The sequence below is a fragment of the Uranotaenia lowii genome, chromosome 2, assembly GCF_029784155.1.
Source record: "Uranotaenia lowii strain MFRU-FL chromosome 2, ASM2978415v1, whole genome shotgun sequence".
Lineage (NCBI taxonomy): Eukaryota > Metazoa > Arthropoda > Insecta > Diptera > Culicidae > Uranotaenia > Uranotaenia lowii.
In genome coordinates, this window is record NC_073692.1 from 263,443,304 (window position 1) to 263,469,387 (window position 26,084).

At 42.1% G+C, this 26,084-nt stretch overlaps 1 protein-coding gene across 3 annotated transcripts in view; it reads right to left on the minus strand.

Moving 5' to 3' along the window:
• LOC129744812 (uncharacterized) overlaps nucleotides 1-26,084 on the minus strand; it is a 110,048-nt gene that overhangs the window by 3,428 nt on the left and 80,536 nt on the right. For all 3 annotated transcript variants that reach the window (XM_055737523.1, XM_055737522.1, XM_055737524.1), the window contains 3 exons: nucleotides 25,913-26,015; nucleotides 7,228-7,490; nucleotides 5,803-7,160 (listed from right to left, as the gene is read on the minus strand). In XM_055737523.1, coding sequence (XP_055593498.1) covers nucleotides 5,803-7,160; nucleotides 7,228-7,490; nucleotides 25,913-26,015 — 1,724 coding nt within the window. The remainder of the gene's footprint in view (nucleotides 1-5,802; nucleotides 7,161-7,227; nucleotides 7,491-25,912; nucleotides 26,016-26,084) is intronic.

The following is a 26,084-nucleotide window of genomic DNA, read 5'->3' on the forward strand; positions in this document are numbered from 1 at the left end:
GATTTTATACGTGCTATGCCGGTTTCTAAAACCAAAATGAAAATTTTGATGCGATCGAGGGATGCTGCTAATGAAATAGCAGGCATCGGTACCTCAAATGAAGTGCGTTTTTTTATCCCCCAACGGCTGGTGGAGTGCCTTGGGGTAGCCTATATTGAGCCGGATATTTGTGATGAAGAATTGAAGTTTGCTAATGCGTACGATAAACGCAAGTCGAATCAAGTTGATAACCCGGAGATAGTTCATGCTCGTCGTGTGCTTAGAAAATTAGCTGATGATAAAGAGGAAGCCCTGTTTACGGTGATTTTTACTTTCGCTGGGCAGAGTTTACCTACTCACATCGAGTTGAATAGAGTGCTTTATTCTGTTAAGCAGTACATTTATCCTGTCCGCCAGTGTGGTAACTGCTGGCGCTTGGGACATGATAACAAAGGATGCAAGAGTGCTAAACGCTGTAACCAATGCTTGGAGCAAGTGGGCGGCGAAGATCATGCATGTGAAAATAGTGAGCCCCAGTGCGTTAACTGTTTGGGCTCCCATCGGGCCAATGATCACAAGCTTTGTCCGAAAATAATTCAAAAAAAGAAAACCGATAAAGAGCGGCGCGACACTTTTTCACAAGGACGTGTCGATTGGTTTTGTGGAACAACTTCAAATGAATCATCAAACTCACTAACTATCATCTCCCAACCAACAACAAAATCCACCGTGGCAGTTGCTTGCCAAACAAGTAATGTTGACAAGAATGGGTCTAATCCTTCCAGCAAACGTCGTCATAATGTCGATTCGGACGATGAGCTTCCCCAACTTGAAGTTAACATTTCTGACGGGGTTTGCGATTCGATCCGATCGACGATTGAATCTACTGAGGTCATCGATATCGTTGCAGAGGCTCTGGAAGTTCCTGAGGAAGATGTTGAAACTCGACAAAAAATTCAACAAATGGTTTTGGAGAGAATTTCGGATGTTGTAAGTGATAAAATGAAAGGATATTTTGCTAATCTCAGATTATGAAAAACACCACACCGAGCACTTTAACAGCCACCGTTCCTCTGCAATGTCTACAATGGAATTGTAGAGGGATAAATAGTAAACGCTCATCTTTAATCCAGCTCATAAATACACACAATATCAATATTTCGCTTTTGAGTGAAACACATCTCGACAATCACACAAACTTTAGTCTACCGCAGCACACCATTTTTCGTAAAGATCACAGACGAAACTCGATGGGCGTAGCCATCGCGATTCGTTCAGAACTGAATCCCGTAGCATTTCCTATTGCACTGTCAGCGGATATTCAAGCCGTTGCCTGCCAGATCAAATACATCTCCGGGTTGATCACTATTGTATCTGTGTACATACACCCGCAAGCCAACATATCGCAGACTCAGTTTGATAATTTTTTATCAACCGTTCCGAAACCGTGCATCATTGGAGGAGACTTTAACGCAAAACATCACCTATGGGGAAGCGATCATGGAAACACACGTGGAGACCGTCTTCATCAAGCCATCGAAACATCTCATCTCGTCATTCTCAACAATGGTCAGCCAACTAGGTTTGATGTAAACCGGTCGTGGGGCGCAATTGATATCACGCTGGTTTCTTCGAGCCTTAGTTTGTGCTTCGACTGGGAGGTTTTGGATTCACCAAATGGAAGCGATCATTTTCCGATAGTTTTTCATTCGAGTACTACATGCGCGATGAAATTCTACTCTGGAATCAATGTTCGGAAAATCGACTGGGAACGTTTTACCGGAAGCCTCGAGGAATCATTCGTCGAAAATGGAGAACCGGATAGCTTTGATGTCTTCTTTGAGCTGATTTGGCAAGCACTGCGCAGATCCTGTCCATCAGTAAACTCGAACCACACTCGCCGAATACCGCAACCCTATTGGGACGAAGAGCTAACAGAAGCGAAGAAAGCCACCAGAGTTGCTTTCCGCGCTTGGAAACGAGAGCTGTCAACCGAAGCTTACGAAGGGTACGCTAATACAGAACGAAGGTTCAGAAATTTGGTACGCGAGAAGAAGAGGAAAAGTTGGCAACATTTTTGTGATAGTTGTGATAGTTCTACGTCCCTCACAACCTTATGGAGGATGGCTAGAAGATTCAAAGGGCGCGGAGAGCCATCAAAAAACCTTAGAATTTCGGACAATTTGGCCAACGATGTTTTGGACAAGTTGGCTCCCTCATCTGCCAAAAATCCACCCCCGGCTTTTCTACAATGTTCGTGTTGCCCTCAAACTGGTTTACCATTCTCAGTATCGGATATTCAAGCAGTTTTAAAAATCGGTAAAGATTCGGCTCCTGGTTTGGATGGTGTTCCATATTCCGTCATAAATCATCTCCCATGGGCGGCGCTTAGTCAGTTGCGAAAAATCTATTGCCAAATTTTTGCTTCAGGAAGAATTCCGGAAAGCTGGAAAACCTTTAAAATTGTACCGATTCCTAAAAGTGGTCATGATCCGATTTCTCCTTCTGCTGTTCGCCCAATCGCGTTAGCTTCATGTTTTCGCAAAGTGTATGAACTCATAATCAAAGATCGACTAGAACATTTCATCGAAAACAACAACTTATTCCCTTCAGCTATCAACGGTTTTAGGAAAGGACGAGGAACAATGGATGCGTTGTTTCCCCTGATTAATGAAGCTTCTTTAGCTTTGAAAAGAAGAGAGCATGTGGTGATATGTAGCCTCGATATCAAAGCCGCCTACGACAACGTGGAAATTAATGTTCTGGTCCGCGAATTACGCTCATTAACAGTCCCTGAATGCCTAGTAAGAAGTATCTTCCATCTTTTTGAAGAAAGGAATTTGTGCATTTCAAATGGATTAGATTCAATATCTAGGACAACGTGGAAAGGCCTTCCTCAGGGATCTCCACTAAGTCCGTTATGCTTTAATGTTGTGATCAGTGGATTGATCAACAGTGTCCCTCCTGATGTGATAACCGTAAATTACGCCGATGACACAACAATTGCTGTAAGAGGAACCTCGCTGGAGCATAGTTGCGAATCTCTCCAAAGGGCAGTGGATATAGTTGTGGAAAATATTTTCGACCTTGGGTTAGAACTTTCGCCCACGAAATGTAAGTGCCTTCTGATCTCGACACAACAATGCGATAATCCCCCAGAAATAAATATCGGCGGTTGCACTTTGGAATACGTCAGATCCCTGAGGTTACTCGGCATGTACCTCACACGAAATCTGTCGTGGTCGTGTCATATTAGAGAGGTACAAAAACGTACGGCTCCGTATCTTAACTTTCTACGAAGCATATCGGGCCAGTCATGGGGAGCACATCCAGCAGCAATGTTAGCTATTTTCAAGTCATGTGTGAGATCAATATTGGAATACGGTTCCATATTTATGACGGAGTTAACACAAAAAGAAGCCATCGTTTTGGATAGACTACAATGGGCAGGAATTCGAATCTGTTTGGGCTCCACAAAAACCACCCACACAGGTTCACTCGAAGTGATGGCTGGTATTATTCCGCTGCAACAAAGAAGAGAACTTGCTGTCATGCGTTTTGTAAATAAAAGAGCGCCACTTTCTTCTTGGCATGGTCAATACTCCAGACCGATCTTGGAAGGTGGCTTAGTGGCTACGGGAATACACCGCGCCATAAGAATGCTTAACGAATTTATTCCACTTGAACAGCCTCTAAATAATCTCCCATGCTACATGGTCAACCGTGAAGTTGTAAGAACAATAATATCCATTGATCTCACTGTTAAACGGTTATGTTCAGAACACCAGAACTCATCGGCAGCTGATTTGGTTTCAAACTATCTCTTGGAAGTGTATGCCAACGCGAAAATCTTGGCAACTGACGGGTCGAAAGATATACACGGCACAGGTTATGCTGTGGTAAATAGTTTTGGAGCGCCTGCAGAAGGGATCAAACTCGACAGTAAAGCATCAGTTTATATGGCAGAGCTTCTAGCAATCAGGCATGCTGCGAAAATGATCGTAAGCCTTCCTGTTGCTCAGTATATTATTCTAACCGATAGTTTGAGTTGTCTCACGAGCCTTCAAAAAATCAACATCAATCAAAAATATCCCGTTGCTTGGTACGATATAAAAGCTTCCATTCTTGAAGGACAAAGAATGGGGCACGAGATCCATCTGATATGGGTTCCGTCTCACAGAGGTATTCCAATGAACGAGTTGGCAGATCAAGAGGCGAAAAGTGCGTGCATCAATGGTGGTACAGCAGATTATATTTTAACATCATTCGACATCCAGTTTCCGATTCGGCGTACAACAGTGCACAAATGGCAAGCAAAGTGGAATGCAGGAACTAAAGGACGTTTCTGTCACAGCATCATCTCTAACGTTTCGCTCCAACCATGGTTTAGTAGCTTGGATCTCAACCGCAGACAAATTGTAATCCTTTCCAAATTAATATCAAATCATTCACGGCTCCCTGCTCATCTGACTAGAAATGGTATCCTATTGGACGCGACGTGCAGTTGTGGCGAATCCATCGCAGATCCTGATCACATTATCTTCGCATGCAGCAGATTTGAAAATCTTCGTAGACCTATTTGGCGAATTTTAATGAAAAAAGGAATTCCACCCGATATTCATTTGATACTAAAAAAGAAAGACATTGAATTATATAAAACGATAGCTAATTTTGTAATTGAATGTAAAATAGACATGTAAGTAGAAGAGTAATTAACACTTGGCCGGTTATGTTATAGAGGTAAAGCCAATAAAAAAATTAAAAAAAAAAAAAAAAAAAAAGGTACACCGGGGCAAGTGCAAACGGTTTTCACCATAGTTCAACTTTCACATGTCCTAGAAAAATATGTAAATCTTCAAAAATTATCAATTATCGTTCGTAGCATCATTAAAATGGTTCTCAACAAATTCCCGTAGAAAGTGAAAAATTAAAAAATGTTGGTAAAAAGTAACGGCACTTTTGTGAAAAAATTTCTAAGTTTGCACTTGCCCCGTTTATGGGGGCAAGTGCAAACGCAATGCTTTTTCCAAACTTATTCAAAGATGCGTCAGTGTATCGTTACTGAAACGAATTTAATACATGTTCCGGTATGTTTTATCAACTTTTTTTGATGTAATTGCTGTTTTTCTGCTATATTAGTTACTTTTTGGAACTTCAGTTTTGCTGACTGTTGTTCGAAGCAAAAGACCCTCATTTGCCAAGGCATTACGGAATTTTGAATATCCGCTTCAGATACAACACTTTGGATACCCTTTCTGACCACTCTAATATAATGCTGAACCATTTTTGAGATGATTTTTTTTTTTAATGTCTGATGTTACATGGCTTAAAGGTGCGTTTGCACTTACCCCGGTAGTGTCGTTTGCACTTGCCCCGCAGTGTGGGTTGACAGGAGTGAATATTATTTTCACAATTTTTAAAATTTATCATAAATTTTCTGCTTTCACCTGAATATCAGTCCCAAACACTCACCTTTCGACGAAAAATCGGATTTGAATGCCCTTTTTTGTAGCCAAAAAAAGCAAAACAAAAACACACTTTTCATGTCTAGTACGTACTTGAATTCGTGTGTAATCAAACAGTGCCGTGTTTTTAATGAATAATTGAAAGAAAGTTTAGTTTATCTATGTCAGATTGTTGGTTTGGACAACAGCAACAACTTCTAGAAGAAGAAATATTTTTTTAATTTTTTTGTAACAGAGGAAAATTGATCGTTTGCACTTGCCCCGGTGTACCTTACAACTCTATTTCACCACTAAAACCTGCGTAAAATAACTCTTTCTCTAATAATATATTCTATGATAAAAAAAAAAGTTAACAAACCTTTCATTGCATTTGTCGATGCCACAAATGTTCAATGCATTCCCGGAATATCCTGTATGTTTCAACATTTGTTGGACCTTACGCTCAAGCCGATCAAACTTTTCCAAGTTACCCTTGAAGAGGAAATCGATACGAATCTGGGTGGACAGAAGTTTCTGGGCGCCTGCTACCATTGGAGCCGGAGTGCTAACTGTTGAAGGGCTTGAAGAATCTTGGACCTCGACTTCTGAGTCGGAATCATCATTTTGATTGGATTGTGTATCAGCTTCAGCCACAGTTGTGGTATACATGTCCGTGTTCTGGGCGGCTATTGAGGTAACCGACTTTATAATCGGCGTGCCAGATGTAACGGACTGTATTATGGGAGTTATAGTAGCAACCGACTGAATGACTGGTAGAGTATTCGAGTCACAGGAAGATGTGACTGTGGCAATAACTGGTTTCACATCATTTGTGCCTTGAGTCACGGGTGGGTTCAGATTTTGCGTTGCGGACGAGACCTCGTCTTTTGTTACAAACTGACTTGATGATGCCACACTTTGAACATTGCTGATAACTGGCAAACCGTCATTCCGGGGTATGTTATCAATCGGTTTCAACGTGGCCACAGCACCTTGAACATGACTGATAACCGGAAGTGTAGTGGCTGTACCTGGTATTGTTCGAACACCTCCTTGAACTGTTGTTATGAGCGGCAATTGAATGGTTTGATTGTTTGTTGCATTAGTGATTGGTAAAGACTGAACACTGTGAATTTTAGGGAAACCCGAAGTTGAGGCGTTTGGTGGAGAAGCTATCATTTGGGTGATTCCTGATGAATTTGCGGCGGGACTGCCTATCGATCCAACAAGAGTTCCCGCTTGGCTAATGATAAGTGGTGGTGGTGGTTTAGGGCTTCCTCCAAAATTATTGCTGGAATTCGATGGTGCAGCTATCAATGTAGGAGGTGGCGGAATTGCTGGAGTGCTGGGCACACTAGTAGGAACAGCTGTGAGTCCTGAAGATGGTGTGCCGGCATTTCGCACCGGTATCGAGATGATAAGAGGTCGCCCAGCTTCATCTGTTATTTGTATTTGAATATTAGGTGCCCCTGTTCCGGGTGCTCCAGTCGATGGCGTAGATGACGAAACTGGCGCTCCTGTGACTGCTGATACCTCTGCAGATATACTCGTTGATGCGATCGATGGTGGTTTATCGTAGGACATTGAAAAATTTGCATCCAAATCAATTGGCTTATAATTCAACTCAGCCTGTGAATATGTGCATCGCTTAAAAAGATCTGGAGAAACGTTACAGCTCATGGTTTTCAGCTCCATAGACTCTATCTGGTTCGGTGGGTACAAAACACCGTCTGGGCGCTGCAATAAAGAAAATACTCTTATAACATAAAGTTAGATTCAAAATTACAATTTCCAAAGAACATACCGCTTTGTTATATCGAACGCAACAGTACAAGGGTTTCGAGCTGTGTGCGTTGCTCACGTGGAGGGCCATGGTAGACTTCGTATTGGATCCGAACAGACAGTACACACACTCGTATAGACCCATCGAGTGGAGCAAAAGATGTCGGGGTATTACTTTCTTGTCAATGTGCATGTTACAAACCTGGCAGTTTATCATCAGCTGGGCATGTTCCTTCTCCAAGTGGTTCATGAAAGCCGAGAGGATGTAATAAGATTGTCTACAGACTGCAATAGGGAAATAGTAACAAGAATAATATTGCGTTCTTTACATGTAAGTTTCAAACACTTAATAAAATGGAAAAGGGCTAAATCTGGTCAATTTACATACTACACTGCAAAGAGAAGATAATAATTCATGAGTACCTAAATACCACAAGAATATACTTTTAGGCCAATTGAATATTGAAGTTTTATCCTCGAGTCGTCATAAGCTAGTATTATTAATATAGGTATATACATCAAATGCGGATGAAAAAGCGTTGCAGGATATCACCTACCTATCTGATCGTTTGTTTTCTAACTCTGAGGATGGAACACTTATTTTATTGAACTTAAGTAACATAGCAGTACGCTCGATTACGTTAACTCCACTCATTACGTTCAGTACAGAAATTGGCCGCCGCTTCATCAGTACCGAAACCACATTATTCTTCATATTTTTAAATTTGACTTCCGTAGTGCCTGCTTCATAATCGCTCAGTATTTTCACGGACTTGAGTCACAGTGCGTGGGGGGAGAGGGGGGGGGGGGAGATCATAACTTTGGGTACGTTAGTGACCCCGTTGACTTTGTCCCAGTTTATGGCGTTATTTTAATTATAGCACGAAGTTGATAATTATTTTGAACTAGCTGATCCCGTACGAACTCCGTTTCGCTTTCAACTTGGAATATGTCATGAACAGTTTGTATGAATGTCAATTGCCAAGCATTTTCCAGATGCATTTCCGGATGCATTGTTAAGCAATAATTGCAAAAATTTTGGACGATCACTTTTTCTGTCGTCTGCTACTAATTTTACATCAGGAATCATTGAACCGTCCCAATCCCATGTGTATAAACTTTGACTCTATCGTTGCATAACAACGCATTATTGCAAAAAAAAACCGCTTTTGAAGGCCTCTTTGACCATCTTTGATGTCTGAAATCGATTGCTCTTCCCTTAAAACTCCCTTGTGCAAATTTTCAAACCAATTCATAGCATAATAAAGTCAATATCACAAAAAACAGTAAAAAAAATTTATGGACGTCCCCTTCGGCCACCCGACCCAAAACCAGAAATAAATTACTCGTCCCTCGAAATTTCAATCGCCCATCTGCATGGCTTTCGACATTAAATCTTAAGTTTTCAAAATGGCGTCCAAGCGAAAGGAGCTACGAATCAGAATTTTGTACATGCGTCGTGAAAATCCCAACTACACGCACGCAGAAATAGCAAAATTGTTGAATGTGGTGAAATCTACCGTCGCCAAAGAAATAAAAGTTTTTGGGGAACGTATTTTGACAACTAGGAAGCCGGGATCTGCGGGAAATCGAGATCCGGGAGCCATAGTGATGAACAGAAGAGTGGCTAGCACTTTAAGCGAAACTCCAATCTCTACGTCGAGATTTCGCCAATAAGTTGAGAATACAACCGTGCATAAAGCTTAAAAACGATCCGAACTTTCAAATTATAAGGAGGTTGTGACTGCTAATCACATTGAAAAGCCAAACATTACGGCAAAAACAAGATCTCGGCAGCTGTATACGATATTGTTGACAATGTTAGATTGCGTGGTAATGGACGACGAAACCCACACCAAGGCAGACTTCAGGCAGCTTCTGGGACAAGAGCTTTATACAGGAACCGGAGGGGGAAAGGTGGCAGATGTTTTCAAGCATATTGAACTATCAAAGTGTGGTAGGCCACGACCACACGACTAATTAGAAGCTACTAGAATGTCGCAGCATGCTATCATCACGCTAGGAGTACCTACTGGTATAAATACCACCCCTTGTGTGAAAGCTCTGTCATTCAGTTGTCACACTTGCTTGAATAAACATATCTTATAGTTTAGTCTCTGCTTTTCAATCTTCTGGGAACACGACACAAAGTTTGCCTAGAAATATCTCGTTTGGGAAGCTATCTGTACCTGAGGCTTTTAAAGCGACATTTTCGTTGCAGCCGGGACCGTCAACCACTTTTTGATCCATCAAGTTTTGACCCATCAAGAAGCAACAGCACGTCGTTGAAGTAGATCAGGAATATTATTATATGCCTGTTGCTTCATCAGATAAACCGATACCGATCTTGACCGATTGTCAAGATATGCATCAAGATAACTTGCATCCGTTTGCACGTGTGACAAATCATGTATTTTTTGACAACTTCTTTCTCCGGAACATCAAACCTATATTGAGCGAAGCATCCATTTTCAGATTCTGGAGCCGTTAACGCTCGGTGATGAATCCCGGAATTCAGAGCATCAGCAGGAACTGAATATTCCGTTGGATTTCATATGGAATCCATCGTTTGGAAGCTTAGTCGCAGTACAACTGTTTTTTTATTAGTTGATTTCCCAGGTGATAAATACTTTTAACGGATTGCATTCAAGGCACGGCGAGCCACCGCGTCCCACAGTATGCTACTCTGTGTCCATGGGTGCGATTAGACAACTCATGATACTCCCCCTTATTCTGCGCCGCGCGTGAGGTGACGATAGCCGAATCACCCCAGTCACCTGATTCCAGTAGTCGCTTTAGGTAAGAAACGTCTTTTAGAATTAACTTCTTATCCTAATCTAGTAGTCAGCTGGGCAAGAATCTCTGTCACATCGGCTTCGGAAATAAGGTGACAAGACTCACGTGACTCCGACTCGACTCGACTATCGTCACCTCACGCGCGGCTCAGAATAAGGGGGACTATGTACCCTACACCTTAAAGTCCACCTGGGGCCTCTGGTCATAATTCCCATCCGAACCTGCCGCTACGCTATACACGTGATGGGACACCATGTCCGCGCTTCTGAGCTCATCGGCGTACTCATTTCCTAGTCAACTCTAGCATATAACCCCGCCTCTTGTTACGATTCAAGACTAAGGACCTCTCCTCTAACGACTTGAGGTCCGACCTTTGCTCGTAATTCAAGGCCCGCTCTTTTTTCTCAGCTATCGTGTATTACGGCTCTATTCGGTCCGTTATCAGAGACCAGACCTCTCCTCTAACGACTTGAAGTCTTGGCTTCGCTTGATTCCCGGCGAAGACGTCATCCTACACCAATTCGAGTTACTCACCCGCTTGCGACGTGAAGTCACTCGACTCAGAAGCCCCCCACCGAAAGGTCTTTTAGGCTGGCATGGCAACCCTAGGCTTTTTGCTATCTGTGTACCGAATCGAAATCAGCTTTATCTTATCCTGTCACAGCACACGTACGGGGCGTACGGGCCTCTCAGGTCGTTAGGGTTAGGGTTATTCCACGTTCGGGGAATAACCACGGGTAGAGTGGCTCTTGACGCCGGGCGAGCCATTCGAGTCGGAGTAGGATGACGTCTTCGTCGGGAATTATCCGAGTCGTTGCGTTAAGTCCCGCGCGTGTGCCGTGACAGGCGCGAGTCTAGGATAAGCTGCTCTCGATCAGGCACACGACGGGCAAGGTGGCAAACCTCGAACCCTGAAGATAAGAGGTCGGTCCTCGAGTCGTTAGAGAAGAGATCAGGCCTCAAACCTTCAGGCAGAGAGGTTTGTGTGGTCAACCCCGAGTCTTTATGATAAGGGGTCGGGTCTCGAGTCGTAAGAGGAGGGATCAGGCCCCTTACCAACAAGAGGAGGGGTACAAGTGGTCACCTCGAGTCATTGCGAGGAGAGGTCAGATTTCAAGTCGTTGGAGGAGAGATCGGGCCTTAAATCGTGCAGAGGAGAGGTAAACCTCGAGTTGATGCGAGGAGGGGTCGGATCTCAAGTCGCTAGAGGAGAGATCAGGCCTCAAGTCGCGAAGAGGAGAGGTTTGTGTGGGAATCTCGAGTCATTGCGAGGAGATGTCGTTTCTCAAGTCGTTAGAGGAGAGTTTAGGCGTCGAGTCGTAAGTATGAGAGGTTTTGCTGAAAGTGGTCTTGTTAATGAGTATTGTCTTGGAGCGCATTAGCGCGAATAGACCTCCCACTATTGAAGCATAATGTACTAAAAAGTTCGAGGTGGGAACCAGGTCTGCGGCCCCAGGTGGAGTTTAGGGAGTAGGGGATATACATCGGAGTCTTCCCATTGAACCCATGGACCCAGAGTAGCAAACTGGGGGGACGCGGTGGCTCGCCGTGCCTTGGAATACAATCCGTAAACCGGGATTTACCACCTGTGGTTACCAACTATAAAAAAAAGGTCGTTAGGGCATCGCATCAGGAAACAAGCTTCACGAGGAGCATTTCCGGGCAGAGGGTGGATAGGCAGATCGCATTGCGACCCTCCTCCATCACCAACGTATTTCGCCCGTGCATTGGCGTAATCGACCGTAGGCTTGAGAGCATGACGATGGACAAACGAAGCCGGAAAGGTTGCTGGAAAGTGATAATCCATCAAGTGGGCTTTCTCCCCAACATGAGAAAAAACTTAGTCAGCAAACGCTGCGAGGGCTAAAGTCGAAGTGCTTTAATTGCTTTTGTTATCAAATACCGCTTTGCATTTGCCCTTGATGATGCATTTAACCCAAGTAATCAAAAGTCGTACTTATAAATTGAAGACTTGGGATCCGCAGTGGCCAGAGAAACGCTTTGAGTAATAATTAACAAAAAGTTTATTACGAAGAAAAAAGTGTTCTTTAATGTTCGGGAGTTTGTATAAGACTAATGAAAATTTTCAGGATCGCTTGACACATCCTTTTCAAGGATTGCTTCGCTTCACCCCCTCTCGATCCGCCAATCCAATAGATCTCCGAAGGATTTCAAACCGGCCAACATCTAGGGACTTCGTGAAAATATCAGCCAGTTGCTCATTACTCTTGATTGGTTCGATTTTCAGCACACCAGAAGCAACTCGATCTCGAAGAAAGTGATGTTTGATGTCAATATGTTTGGCACGTCGGGATTCGCAATTTCTTGCCATTCCAATGCACCCATGGTTGTCTTCAAAAATGGTCACAGGTGATACGTTCCGGAATCCCAGGTCTTCCAAAATACCGATCAGCCATATAGCTTCCATTGCCGCCGCTGCCAGAGCCACATATTCAGCTTCACTGGACGACATAGCTACCGTTGTTTGTTTCTTGCTGCACCAGGATATTGTTTTACCGAAGACTTGAAACATGTAACCGCTTACAGACTTCCTATCATCCGTGTCAGAAGCCCAATCCGCATCCGCGAAACCTTGTAGTGGTTCTGTCTGCTTGTTGACGGAGTACCTCAGGAAGACGTCTTTTGTACCCTTCAAATATCGAACAGCTCGCTTCAATGCACCCCAATGATGCTCACCAGGATTCTGCTGGAAACGTCCTAGATAGCCAATCGTAAAACATACATCAGGGCGGGTGGACATCATAAGGTACATTATGGTTCCTAAAAGTTCTCGGTACGGTTCGCTTGTTGTTTCAGCTTCATTTTTCTCCAACTGCAACGCCTTTTCCCGGAGTCTTGCAAGGGTTGCATTCAGCCAAGCCAAATTTACGAAGAAGTTTTTCGATACTAGCAGTTTGCGACAACTTCATCTCACCACGCTTCATGTCATAATCGATCTTGACGCCAAGAAAGTTTCGCACTTGCCCGCAATCCGTCATTCGGAACTCATTTGATAACTGTTGCTTCATATTCAAAACAGTTTTCAAGTTCCTTCCAGCCACAAGCAGATCATCGACGTACAGGACCAGAAATATTTCGTCTCTCCCCCTCTCGTCGATACGTGAATAGAGGCAATAATCGTGTTGAGACCGTTGGAACCCTACCTTTAATAAAGTCTCATTCAGCCTCTCGTTCCAGCACCGGGGACTCTGCTTCAATCCATAGAGTGATTTCTTCAATTGGCAAACCGACTCTGGATTAGCCTTGACACCTTCAGGAACGACCATGAAGATCCGCTCTTGTAGCACGCCATGTAAAAAAACTGTTTTAACATCCATTTGATGGATGTGAAAGGACATCTGAACAGCGACGGCCAGCACTGTTCGTATCGTGGTTAGTTTCGCTACCGGGGCATACGTCTCTTGATAGTCGATCCCTGGTTTCTGGAGGAATCCTTTCACGACCAATCTTGCCTTAAAGCGCACAACCTGGCCGTCCTCATTCTCCTTTGTCGAAAACACCCATTTGGAGTGTAAGGGCTTGATACCAACGGGCCGCTCTACAAGAGCCCAAACGTCATTCGTCCTCATGGAATCAAGTTCGTCCTGCACCGCCGCCAACCATTTGGACTCGTCTGGCCGGCCTCGGATTTCGTCGTATGTACTCGGTACATCTGGGAAAGAATTCACACCAGCAGAAGTTGCCCGAAAACCAGTGATGAAGTCAAGGAACTTACCTGGGAGCCTGCGCTCCCGTTCGCCACGCCTCGTGTTAGACCCTGAAAAGTCACCACGTCTTTCTTGCGAAGGGAGCGCGCCAGGATTTTCTTCTGGATTGACCACAGCCAAAGGACTTGAGAATTCCACTTCGTCATCACTGACCAGAGGATGAAATTCATCGGGGACTGATCCATCACCAACATCGTTTTCAACTGCCTCCTCTGGCTCATGCTGCACAGGAATGACCAAGGGGGTTTTCTTTGGAACTACTTCATCTCGAAAGGGGAATCTGGCTTCATTGAATTTCACATCTCGAGCAATGATAACCTTTCGAATAGCCGGATCCCAAAGTCGGTACCCATTGGGAGCATAACCAACGAGTATTGCCTCCTTGCTCTTCGCATCGGACTTCTTCCTCAACTGGTTTGGTACCCAGACGAACGCTTGACAACCAAAAATTCGTAGCTTCTCGATATTCGGCTTCTTATTCGACCACATTTGGATTGGGGTAGCTTTACCACCCACAGCACACGTCGGACTTCGGTTGATGAGGAAATTTGCGGTTTGGACAGCTTCCGGCCACAAGAATTTTGGTACACCAGAATCAACCAGCATGGCTCTTAACTTGTCTGCGATAGTACGGTTGAATCTTTCTGCAACCCCATTCTGTTGCGGAGAGTAAGCAACGGTTGGTTGCAACTGGATTCCTTTGGCCTTGTAGTATTCTCGCTGCTCATTTGAATTGTATTCCGTACCTTGATCAACAGTTAGCTTGGAAATTTTCGTTTGCAACTCCGTCGTAACCATGGCTTCATATTGTTTGAAACAAGCAAATACTTCGGACTTCTTCTTCATCGGATAAACAACTGCGCAATGTGTGAAGTCGTCAATGAAACTCACAAAATATCTGGAGCCATCCCAGGCCACCGGATCGATGGGGCCACAAACATCCGAGTGTACTCGCTCCAAGGGTCTTGAAGCACGGCTTCGCGTTCCATCAAAAGGCTCTCGACACTGCTTTCCTTTCACGCAGCTTTCGCAGAAACCAACCAGAGGAATCTTCTCGCACATGCCGTCTACCAGTTTGTTTCTTACCATGACATCCATCGCCTGCTGACTTACGTGGCCCATACGACGATGCCACAGATTGCCAACTTCAGCAGCACATAAGTTTGTGATTGGCATTCCAGCTTCCAAATTGAGGTGCAACTCGTACAGATTGTTCTTAAGAGGAGCTTCAGCGATAAGACCATCTCTGTTGCTAAGAACCGCTTTGTCCCGACCGTGGGAGCCAGTGAATAAAACATTTATTCCACTTCTCGCTAGCTTTTTGACTGACAGCAGGTTACCTCGCAATTCTGGCAAATAAACCACATTCTTCATCTCGAACCGGACACCACAAGAAGTATAACCTCGTACAATGCCTTCGTAATGACCAACTAGGGTAACGCCTTCTTTTGCCACATCGACAACGAATGGTTCCTTCAATTTCCGAATTGATTGCAGATAACTCCGACAGTTAACAAGATGGTCACTGCATCCCGAATCAACGAAGAAAATTGCTTGAAGTTGGCTCGATTTTCTCGCAGTAGGATTGACCATAAATGAAACAGTCCTACGGTCGCATACCACCGTGTTAGCGCTCGATTCCGGCTGTCGGCTTCGGCAGTCCTTTTGAACGTGGCCAAGCTTGCCACAGCGATAGCATTTCGGTCCTTTGGGTTTCTTCGGTCGATTTCCTTTTCGTCCGACGAACACCGTGCTCTTGTCCTCGTTCGATTCCTCCATCCGGTCTTCTCGTTTGGATACTTCCGCCAACAGTCGCTGTTTAACCATTTCCATCGAAAGATCCTTCTCGTCCAGATTCTCGAGGGCCGTCACCAGAGGATCGAAGCTGTCTGGTAGTGTCAGAAAAAGTTGAGACACCAGATCGCTTGTTTCCAATTTTGCCCCAGCGGACTTCAACTGCCGGACCAAATCGTCGAAAGCTTGGAAATGCGCTTGCATCGAGGACCCTTCTTTCATCCGCAGGCGAGCCAACTGCTTCCGGAGCAACGTTTGGCTCGTTACTGATCTTGTAGCGAAGGTTTCCTCCAGGGCTTTCCACATAGCCCTAGCCGTTTCCTTTTCCCGTACAATACCCAGGCATTCATCGGACACGAACGACACCAACAGGGATTTCGCCTTCCGATCCGCCTGCCGCCACTTGGTCCGCGCTGCTCCGTCTTGAGGAGGGATGGCACCTTCTTCCAGGACTTCTGAGACCTCCGCTGCATCCAGAAACAGTTTCACGCGGAACTTCCAATTCTCGTAATTGGGACCAACCAACTGCGGAATGCCTTCTCTTGAAGTGGAGCCCATAACCTGAAGACTTGGGATCCGCAGTGGCCAGAGAAACGCTTTGAGTAATAATTAACAAAAAGTTTATTACGAAGAAAAAGTGATCTTTTATGTTCGGGAGTTTGTATCAGACTAATGAAAATTTTCAGGATCGCTTGACACATCCTTTTCAAGGATTGCTTCGCTTCATAAATAGACCTCCGAAGTTCGCATTTGGCTGGACTTACGTTTTAAGGGATTTTCAGGTACTCATATCGCTTCTAAGACCCCTTTTTACGGGAATTCTGGTTGCTTGAGAAGTCATCTTCGACCAATCATTGCATAAAAGAATTCGAGATATTCGCTTTCTTAGCCAGTCTCCGGATTGATCTTACTGGATTCCGCTTCACTTTCGTCTTGACCGTTTTTACCGTGGCCTTGCACTACACGACTTCCTTGGTCATGGTCCATCAAGGAGAGAACATAATTCTCAAAATCAACCCAAAACAGACAGCTAAAAAATTTTTTTATGGATCATACTGTACCTTTAACTTATTAGATCGCTCCTGCACTCACCGTGGTGTGGTTCAATTGGCAGATTCCGGAACTTGACAACTTCTTGACCAAATTCTACAAAGCATGTCAACTTGGCATTTGCATTGGACAGGTGACATCATGAATAACTTCAAATGTTATTTCTGCTGCACCTTTTTGATGGAGGTGGGACGGAGAAAAGAGACCATCACAGAATAAGTTCCACCAAAACGTTTGGGAACGCTCCATGCCGTCGATTTGACAAATTTTAACGATTTCGCGATTTTTAACTTGACGTCGGATTTTTTACGTAGGTGTAATTCTACGTTTGAGACTCTAATCAAGTGTAGATATTTAAAAAAAAAACGAATTAATATATTAAGTGTTATAATGTTGCAAATGGACTCTTTTCGGATGGTTTTAAAAAAATTTAGACAGATAATCGAGTTAGGTGAACTTTCAATGGAAGGTTCGACGAAAACATGTGTATCGACATGTTTTTAGTTTTTTCTTTGTTTTATTGATCAATCCTTCTCAGTTTCTGCGATAAGTTTTTGAGAAGAGATTTTACGCTTAAGGTTTTTTTTTTGGAAGTTTCTTTCGAAGCTTCAATTGTTGTTTAAGATGTTGTAAAAGTCGGAAAGGCGGTTTTGGCGTCCACAAAGAACCGCACGATGTTCATTTTCAACGCGGTGATGTACCGTTCTTCAAACAAATACATTGAAGTTGTTTTAGTTCGTCGAAAATGGAAAAAGTAAGATTCTTACGTAATTGTGTTCTGACGTTATTAGTATCATCAACTAACTCTAACTATTTTCTATTTATTTTTGTCATTAAACTTGTTCTTGAAATTCCAAGAACCCATTGACCCGCTAAATATTCTGAATTTCTCTCAAATGTTTAAGGGTGTGTTAAGATACTCGCAGACGAAATCGAATCGTCGAAAATACAAAAGAGATTCATACTGTTCAGCCTATTTCCCGACGCATGCACCAAATGTAATCTATGATTTGGAACAATAATTTAAAAAAAAGTAAAAACAAGTTTGTAATACCACGGAACCCACATGGAAAATTACCTTCAATAATGTGATCTTTAATTTAGTCTCCTCCCTTTCCAATTTTAGTTATTTTTTACAAACATTTCGAGTCGCCGCGACTCTTTCTGCTTCCCCCTTTCCTAACATAGCTGTATTGAAATGTTTCAAGAACGCCACGGCACTTAAAACTTTGTATAGTAATTGGCCTAAAATATTTTTTTTTTGCTTTTCAAATATACGATTTATAATGATCTATTTGGCCTAACTGACCTAACAAGAATGAGCGTGTAGAATTGAGTGTGTGGGTTACCGTTAATACGAGTGAGCGTGTGTTTTGAGAGTGAAAGGATTGAGTGAATGAGAACTTTCTGCAGTGTGTTAGGAAATGAAAAAACGGTCAGTGTCTAACTACCAGTCAAACGAATTGTACGTCGAATAAAGAAAAAAGTGTTCCGAAAAATCAAATCCGGCTTCCGTTCCGTTCCGTTCCGAAAACCTCTATCGTCTACAACCTCAGAAGTGGGATTGCCCTACAGTTAAAAGGATTCCGGTAGAAGTAGAAAATGAACCGTGCGAGCAAAAATGAGCTTATGGCGTGGTTGGAGGACCGCCATATTGAATTTCCGAGTTCTGCTACTGTTCGACACTTGCGAGCCCTCTACGACATCGAAATTCAACGAGAACGGCGAGCCAACACGGAAGAAGAGCTTCCTTCAATTTCGGGAAGTCCAGAGCGGAATTGCGGCGAAGAAGACAACGAAGAAGAACGACAACTTGATGCTGAGATTCGGTTACTACAGAAACGTCGACTCGTGGCCGATTTGCGTCGAGAAATTGCTGCAATTGAAGCCGAATTCAACATTTACAATGCTCCGCCAGCTGCTCCGATCAAGGCCCCTGAATTCCGAGATATCAAATATTCTGTTCCGACTTTCTCTGGTGGTGCAGCGTACGATGCTGAAAAGTGGATTCATGACTTTGAACAGGCTTGCGAATCCATTCACGGTGATGGAGATTTTCGGTTCATGGCTGTCCGACGTATGATGGAACCTGGCTCTGAGGCAGAGTTGTTCTTAAGGGTGGATAGATCAAGAAACTACCAGGAGTTTAGAACCAGTTTTTTGGAGAACTTCAGCCACGTGCATTCTGTGTCGGAGATTATTGACATGATGAAAAAAACAACGTTCAGTGCTGCAAAGACGTCAGTCATGGGTTACATTCTAAAAATGCAAGAAATTGCATCTCGAGCGAACATCGACGAAAAACAGACAGTGGAGTTGATTGTGGACGGGTTTCGTGATCGTTCTGCCAACATTGCGGTTCTCTACCCAGCGACGACAATTGCACAATTAAAACAACTGGCCCATCGGTACTCACAGTTGAGGGAGATGCACACTGCATCGTTCGCAACATCCCGTGGTGGAAAGCCACCGGCTAGACCAGCAACGAAACCGTCCGACGTTAGATGCTTCAACTGTTCCGCGATGGGACACGTATCAGCCAACTGCCCTGAGCCAAAGCGAGAAATCGGATCGTGCTTCCGGTGTGGTTCGAACCAACACAAATTGAAGGACTGCCCCAAACCGGCTTACGTGATGAAGAGACAGGTCGCCATGGTGGACGATTTTCGGCGAGGCCCAGCACTGACAGACATTGGACCGGTCGAGGCAAACGGTGGAACAATTCCAGAAATCAATGAGGTGAGTGTAACATTCCTGACAGATTCTGACGTGCAACCTAGCAGAAGATTTATGTCTCTTTTTGATACTGGAAGTCCGATTAACCTGATAAAAAGATCGGCAGTCCCGTGTCTCTCTATCCCCACAGAGAAAACTAATTCCGGTTATAAAGGCGTAGGTGGATTCCCCTTGTGTACATTTGGCATCATTCCTGTTCGAGTGACGTTTCGATATCGGACAAAAACCGTTAAGTTGTACACAGTACCAGATCACTTCTTGGTAGAGAATTTCTTACTAGTTTTGGAATTACTTTATATGATCATCTTTCTACTAACATTGTCAAAGTTGAACTCCATGACGCAAATGAAATAAGAATTGCCGGCGAACGGCTCCACTGCGTATATAATCTTTTTGAAACTAATTCTGACTTCCGTCCCGATTCCCAAAATTCGATTCCTTGTTCGATGTGTGATCTAACTGTTTCTCTGTACGACCCCGTAACGTGCCGTGGCTCTGTGGCTGACATATTCACCATTGACGTTAGTGATAATCAGAACTTTCCGTACAATATCAATCCCAAACTTAGTGCAAATACCCGTGAAGAAATCAAAAAGATTATCGAAAAAGATTATTTGGACCTCTCAAATATTCCATCTCAACAGCATGATTACGAAATGAGACTGAAGTTGACATCCGATATCCCTATAAGTTTTGCTCCTCGTCGACTGTCCTATTCTGACAGAAAAGATGTTGATAACATAATCGATAATTTGCTGGCTGAGGGTATTATTCAGCCCAGTAATTCGCCTTATTCGTTTCCAATCGTTTTGCGTCAAAAGAAGTCGGGAGAGAAGCGCTTGTGTGTTGATTATCGAGCTTTAAATAAAATCACAGTGCGCGATAGTTATCCAATTCCGTTAATAGATGACTGTTTGGAACGTCTCGAAGGTAAGCAATACTTCACTGTACTGGACTTGAAAAACGGATTCCATCAGGTGAACGTCGCTCCTGATTCTATTTTGTATACTTCCTTTGTGACGCCGGGAGGGCAATATGAGTATCGGAAAATGCCTTTTGGGTTGAGAAATGCACCTGCAGTGTTTCAGCGATTCATCAATAGAGTGCTGGACTCTTTCATCAAAGAAGGGTCAGTTGTGGTCTACTTGGATGACGTAACTTTGGCGTCCTACACTATTGAAGAGCATTTAAAACTACTTCAGCGTGTTATGCGACGACTTGCTGAATTCAGGTTGGAGGTTAAGTTCAAGAAATGTTTATTGGGTTACACCGAGATTGATTTACTGGGATTCACCGTTAGTACGAAGGGTATCCGTCCTAATGGATCGCATTTGGAGGCCATTAAATCAATGCCATTGCCGATAGATTCAAAGCAGTTGTCGAAGGCTCTCGGGTTGTTTTCATATTTTCGTCGATTCGTCCCCTTCTTTTCGTCTATTGCAAAACCATTGCGCGAGCTAACTAAACCGGACGCAAAATTCGTTTTCAATGAAAGTTGTGTGGAGTCTTTTAACACACTTCGAAACTGTTTAGTATCTGCGCCTGTCTTGGCTCTGTACAGTCCTGAAAGGGAGACTGAGTTGCATTGCGATGCTAGCACTGATGGTTTTGGAGGCATACTGCTCCAGAAACAGGACGACGGTAAATATCATCCAGTTGCCTACTTCTCGCAGCGAACGAGCCCTGCTGAAATTCGTTACCACAGTTTTGAACTGGAAACGCTTGCCATCATTTACTCACTTAGAAAATTTCGTATTTATTTGGAGGGTATTCCGTTTAGAATTGTTACGGATTGTAATTCTGTCACGATGACTGTGAACCGTGCTAATATGAATAGGAGAATCGCCCGTTGGGTTATTGAACTGGAAAATTTCCATTATACCATCCAACACAGAAGTGGTAAATTGATGAGTCACGTCGACGCGTTGAGTAGGCTTCCTTCAGTTAGTATAAGCTCGATCGACGATTCTACCCAAGTTGTTTCTGCCATTGATCCTGAAGATATAACCTTTCAGCTCCAAGTCACACAAAACCGTGACAGTGAAGTGTCCATTCTTAGAGAAAAGCTGGAAAATGGTTCGGTCGATGGTTTTGTGTTGGAAGATGGCCTGGTGTATCGTTCTGCTGATGGTGATAAGAATCTACTTTACGTTCCAAAAGAAATGGAGACTAAGGGTACGAACACAGTGAGCGCGAAGCGAACTGCGAAGCGAAATATTCATTCACCGGATGAATTTCGCAAGTTCGTTTTTGAAGGCCGGCCACAGTGCACGCGAATTGCGAAGTGGTTCAACACTGAAAAAAACCTTCTGTGTTTTGCAAAAATTATTCACACGTGAAAAAATCTTTGCAAATTTATTTGCAGAATAAAAACTGTGAGCGGGGAATACGTACCGCGCAAAAAAAACCGCGTTAATTCCGCGTTAATTCCGAAAAACCAAGATGGCGAAAATGGCAAAAAAACTGCTGAAATCGCATAAAACACCCATTATGTGGGTATTAGGTGAAAGGAATCAACTAGTAGAAGTCGAATTTTGCAGTCTGACGCTATGAAACGCCATCTTAAAATCCAATTCGGCGGCTTCCGCTCAACTTTAAAATATTTCAAATGACTGCAAATCGCATGAAAACAAATCTACCAAAACTAAGACACAAATATAACAAAATTATGAAAAGATATTTTACAATATTATGACAACAAAAATTACGAAACGCTGACAAAACTTTGTGAAAAATATGGCAAAGGTGATAAAAATATTAGAAAAATATACCAAAACTTTGATAAATTTGACTTTAAAATGGCAAAGCCATGACCAAAATATTAAAAAAAAAGTGTCAAAAATTAATTAAATTGACTAGACTAAATAACAAAAAAATTACAATATTAACAAAACACGAAATAAAAACTTTGACAAATATTTGACAACATTATTGAAAATATAACAAATAAAATATAAATATGACAAATATAATAACATCTTCTCTTCATACTGAAAGTCTTACCCGGTACAACCGTGTTCGATGATTACTCTTGTATTTGAACTCGCCAACTGAGCTACACATATCGCAAGCCCATAGATTTGTCTTTGTCATATTTTGTCATTTTTTCTTCATATTTGCCATATATTTGTAACACATTCTTCATTATATTTTAGGATTTTTGTCATTTTTTGATAAACTTTTGTTATTTTACTGTCGTAATTGTCATCATTTTGTAATTTTTTTACATGTATTTAAAAGTATTTTGTTATCTTTTTATTTCATTCTTTATAATTTTGTCAGATTTTTGTCATTATTTTGTCAAATTTTTGTCATATTTTTTTGAGAACTTTGTCATATTCTAGCCCATTTGTCTTATTTTTTTTCCAATTTAATGTAAAATTTTTGCCATATTTTTACCACCTTTGAAATATTTTTTTTATAGTTTTATATATGTGTCAGTTTTGTTATTTTATTGTTAATTTTCTTTATTACTTTGTCATTTTTGTAAATTAGTTGTCAAATATTTATCCATATATTAGTTCTGTCAGGTCATTTTATTGTCAAATTTTGATTATAATTTTGTCATATTTTTTCATATTTGTCATAGTTTTGCTTTTTATGTGAAATTTTCCTCATATTTTGGTCCAATTTTGTAATATTTATTATATTTTTCGGTATAATTTTTTCAGCACATTAGTCGTGTTTTATTCAAAGTTTTGTCATTTGTCATTATTTTGTTTGTCATATTTTTGTCATAGTGCTTTCAAATTTTTGTCCTTTGTCAAATTGTAGTAATAGTTTTTTATATTTTTACCACAGTTTTGTTATATTTTGGTAATTATTACTTTATTTTTTAACACTTGTCATATTTTTGTTAATTTCTTTCAGTGCTTTTGTTAAATTTTTGTCAATCATTTTTCATCTACTTTTTGAGCCCTTTTACTAATTACCTATACTGTGGATGATTCATGCGATTTTCAGTTATTTACTGCCCTTTGAATTAAGCGGAAACCGCCATCTTTGATTTCAAGATGGCGTCGAACAGCCAAATTCGACTTCTACTTATTGAGCCCTTTCATCGAATACCCAGATGTGGGAGTTTCATGCTTTTCAGTCACTTCCAGCATTTTAAAGTTGAATAGAAGGGGACATATTGAATTTCAAGATGGCGTCGGACAACGAATTCCAACTTCTATCCGTTCAGCCCCTTCGCCCTATACACATATTGTGGCACCGGTCGTTTATTGCCAGTTTAAAACATCAAAACATCAGATTTTGTTTCAATTGAAAAAGACTGACACCGCGTTATTTGTGAAAATCCACGCTAAAAAACCGTGCATTTTTCATAACCAACACAGAAACGGCAATGATAATGAAATAAATAAACATTTGAAAAAGATTTTTTGATAAATAATCATTTGCGATACAAAATATCCGAGAGAATATTTTCAGTGTATGTCCGGATGAACAGGATGAATTCACGCGATCGAGCCGGGTCTTCGCACAAGAATTCGCTTGCACTGTGGCTGGTCGATGTTTTTTTCAACGTGTTTCAATGAGAAGCGGTTTTTCGCGCGAATTAGAAATTCGCTTCGCACTTCGCTTCGCGCTCACTGTGAATTCGACCTAACGTTATACGGCATGCTCATGAGAAGATTGGTCACATGGGTGTGACTAAATGCGTTGAACAGATAAAGATGCACTATTGGTTTCCCAATATGAAGGAAAAGGTGAATAAGTTTATTCAAAACTGTATTCGATGTATAATGTATGCCGTCCCTCCGACTAGTAACCACAAAACTTTACACAATATCCCGAAAATTCCTATTCCTTTTGACACTTTGCATATTGACCACTTTGGGCCGTTGCCATCCATTATTTCGAAAAGGAAGTATATACTAGCCGTCGTGGATGCTTTCACAAAGTATGTTAAGCTGTACGCTGTTAACTCTACCAGCACCAAGGAGGTATGTGCGTGTCTTGAAAAGTACTTTGAACATTACAGTCGGCCAAGACGTATCATCAGTGATCGTGGAACGTGTTTTACATCTCTTGAATTCAGCTCTTTCCTTTTAGAACACAATATCGATCATGTCAAAGTTGAGACTGCGTCTGCTCAAGCCAATGGACAGGTTGAAAGAGTTAATCGAATTATCAAATCCATGCTTGCAAAGATCTCCGAACCGATTCAGCATTCCGATTGGTCAAAAATGTTGATTAAAGTTGAGTACGCATTGAATAATTCTGTTCATTCTACCACTCGTCAGACTCCTTGTATGCTTCTTTTCGGGGTAAATCAACGCGGTCGTGAAGTTGACAGACTAACAGAATTCCTAGAAGAAAACCAAGAGATTAGCAGGGACTTAGTTTCGTTGAGGGAAAAAGCTGCAGAGCATATTCAAACTTCGCAGGAGAAAAACTTGACTTACTTTCAGAACAAACATAAACCTGCTATGCGTTTTGAAGTGGACGAATATGTTGTTATGAAGAATGTCGATACGACTCTTGGTACAAACAAGAAATTTGTTCCGAAATATAAAGGACCTTATCGAATTCATAAAGTTTTGCCAAATGATCGGTATGTAATTAGGGATATTGAAAACGCACAGATTTCGCAAATTCCATATGATGGTGTCATTGAAGCTTCTAGATTAAAACGGTGGGCTGATTGGCGGGACTGCTACAATGATATTAACGAATAAGTTGCACGAATATGGATCTGGAAGGGTTGTTACACTTCAACTGTCATTGTTTGTAATCCTTACCCTTTGAACCTTTCCTTGAAATTGTGACCTACTAACCCCGAGAAGGCCACGGGTAATTGGCTTCCCTTACTAACACATAAATATAATCTCTAAAGCATAAATGTGAAATGTCCTGATCGAGACGATCAGATGCCAGGATGGCCGAGTTATAATGATCTATTTGGCCTAACTGACCTAACAAGAATGAGCGTGTAGAATTGAGTGTGTGGGTTACCGTTAATACGAGTGAGCGTGTGTTTTGAGAGTGAAAGGATTGAGTGAATGAGAACTTTCTGCAGTGTGTTAGGAAATGAAAAAACGGTCAGTGTCTAACTACCAGTCAAACGAATTGTACGTCGAATAAAGAAAAAAGTGTTCCGAAAAATCAAATCCGGCTTCCGTTCCGTTCCGTTCCGAAAACCTCTATCGTCTACAGATTATTGTTAAATAAATAAATATAATCTATCAAAACAAAGGTCTGCGGCATAAGAAAACAATATTTTGTTTCAAGATATAATCATTGGATTTTTATTACACATGAATTATGATGATAACATAAACGATTAAAACCGGAACTAAAATTATAAACAAAGATCCTCCGGGATCCACCTTTGGGGAAAAGTATTATTTCTCTAAACGTAGGAGTAAAACCCCGTTGTTTGGAGTACTGTTGACTCAAAACCATCAGATTAACTTACACGATAAGCTGCTATAGATATGGCAGCATCTTCAAACTTTTGTTATATTCAGAAAACAAAATGAAATTATTTAAAATCGACCAGCTTGAAAAAAAATCAGATTCAATTTGAATCAGTCTGAAAATGAATGCATAATGACATTGACTATCAACCAGATTTACTACCCTTATCAAACTTACCGGTACAAATCAGCGGAAGTACGTTCTTCCGCAGCGACGACTGCATCGCAGACCACTCCTCATCTCCGAAGCTTTTCAAATTGTCCGGCATGATCAGAATAACCTTTGTTGTGCAATGGCGATGATGAGTTGGTTGTGTGGTTAGATCAGTATATAGTTAAGTTTGTTGGGG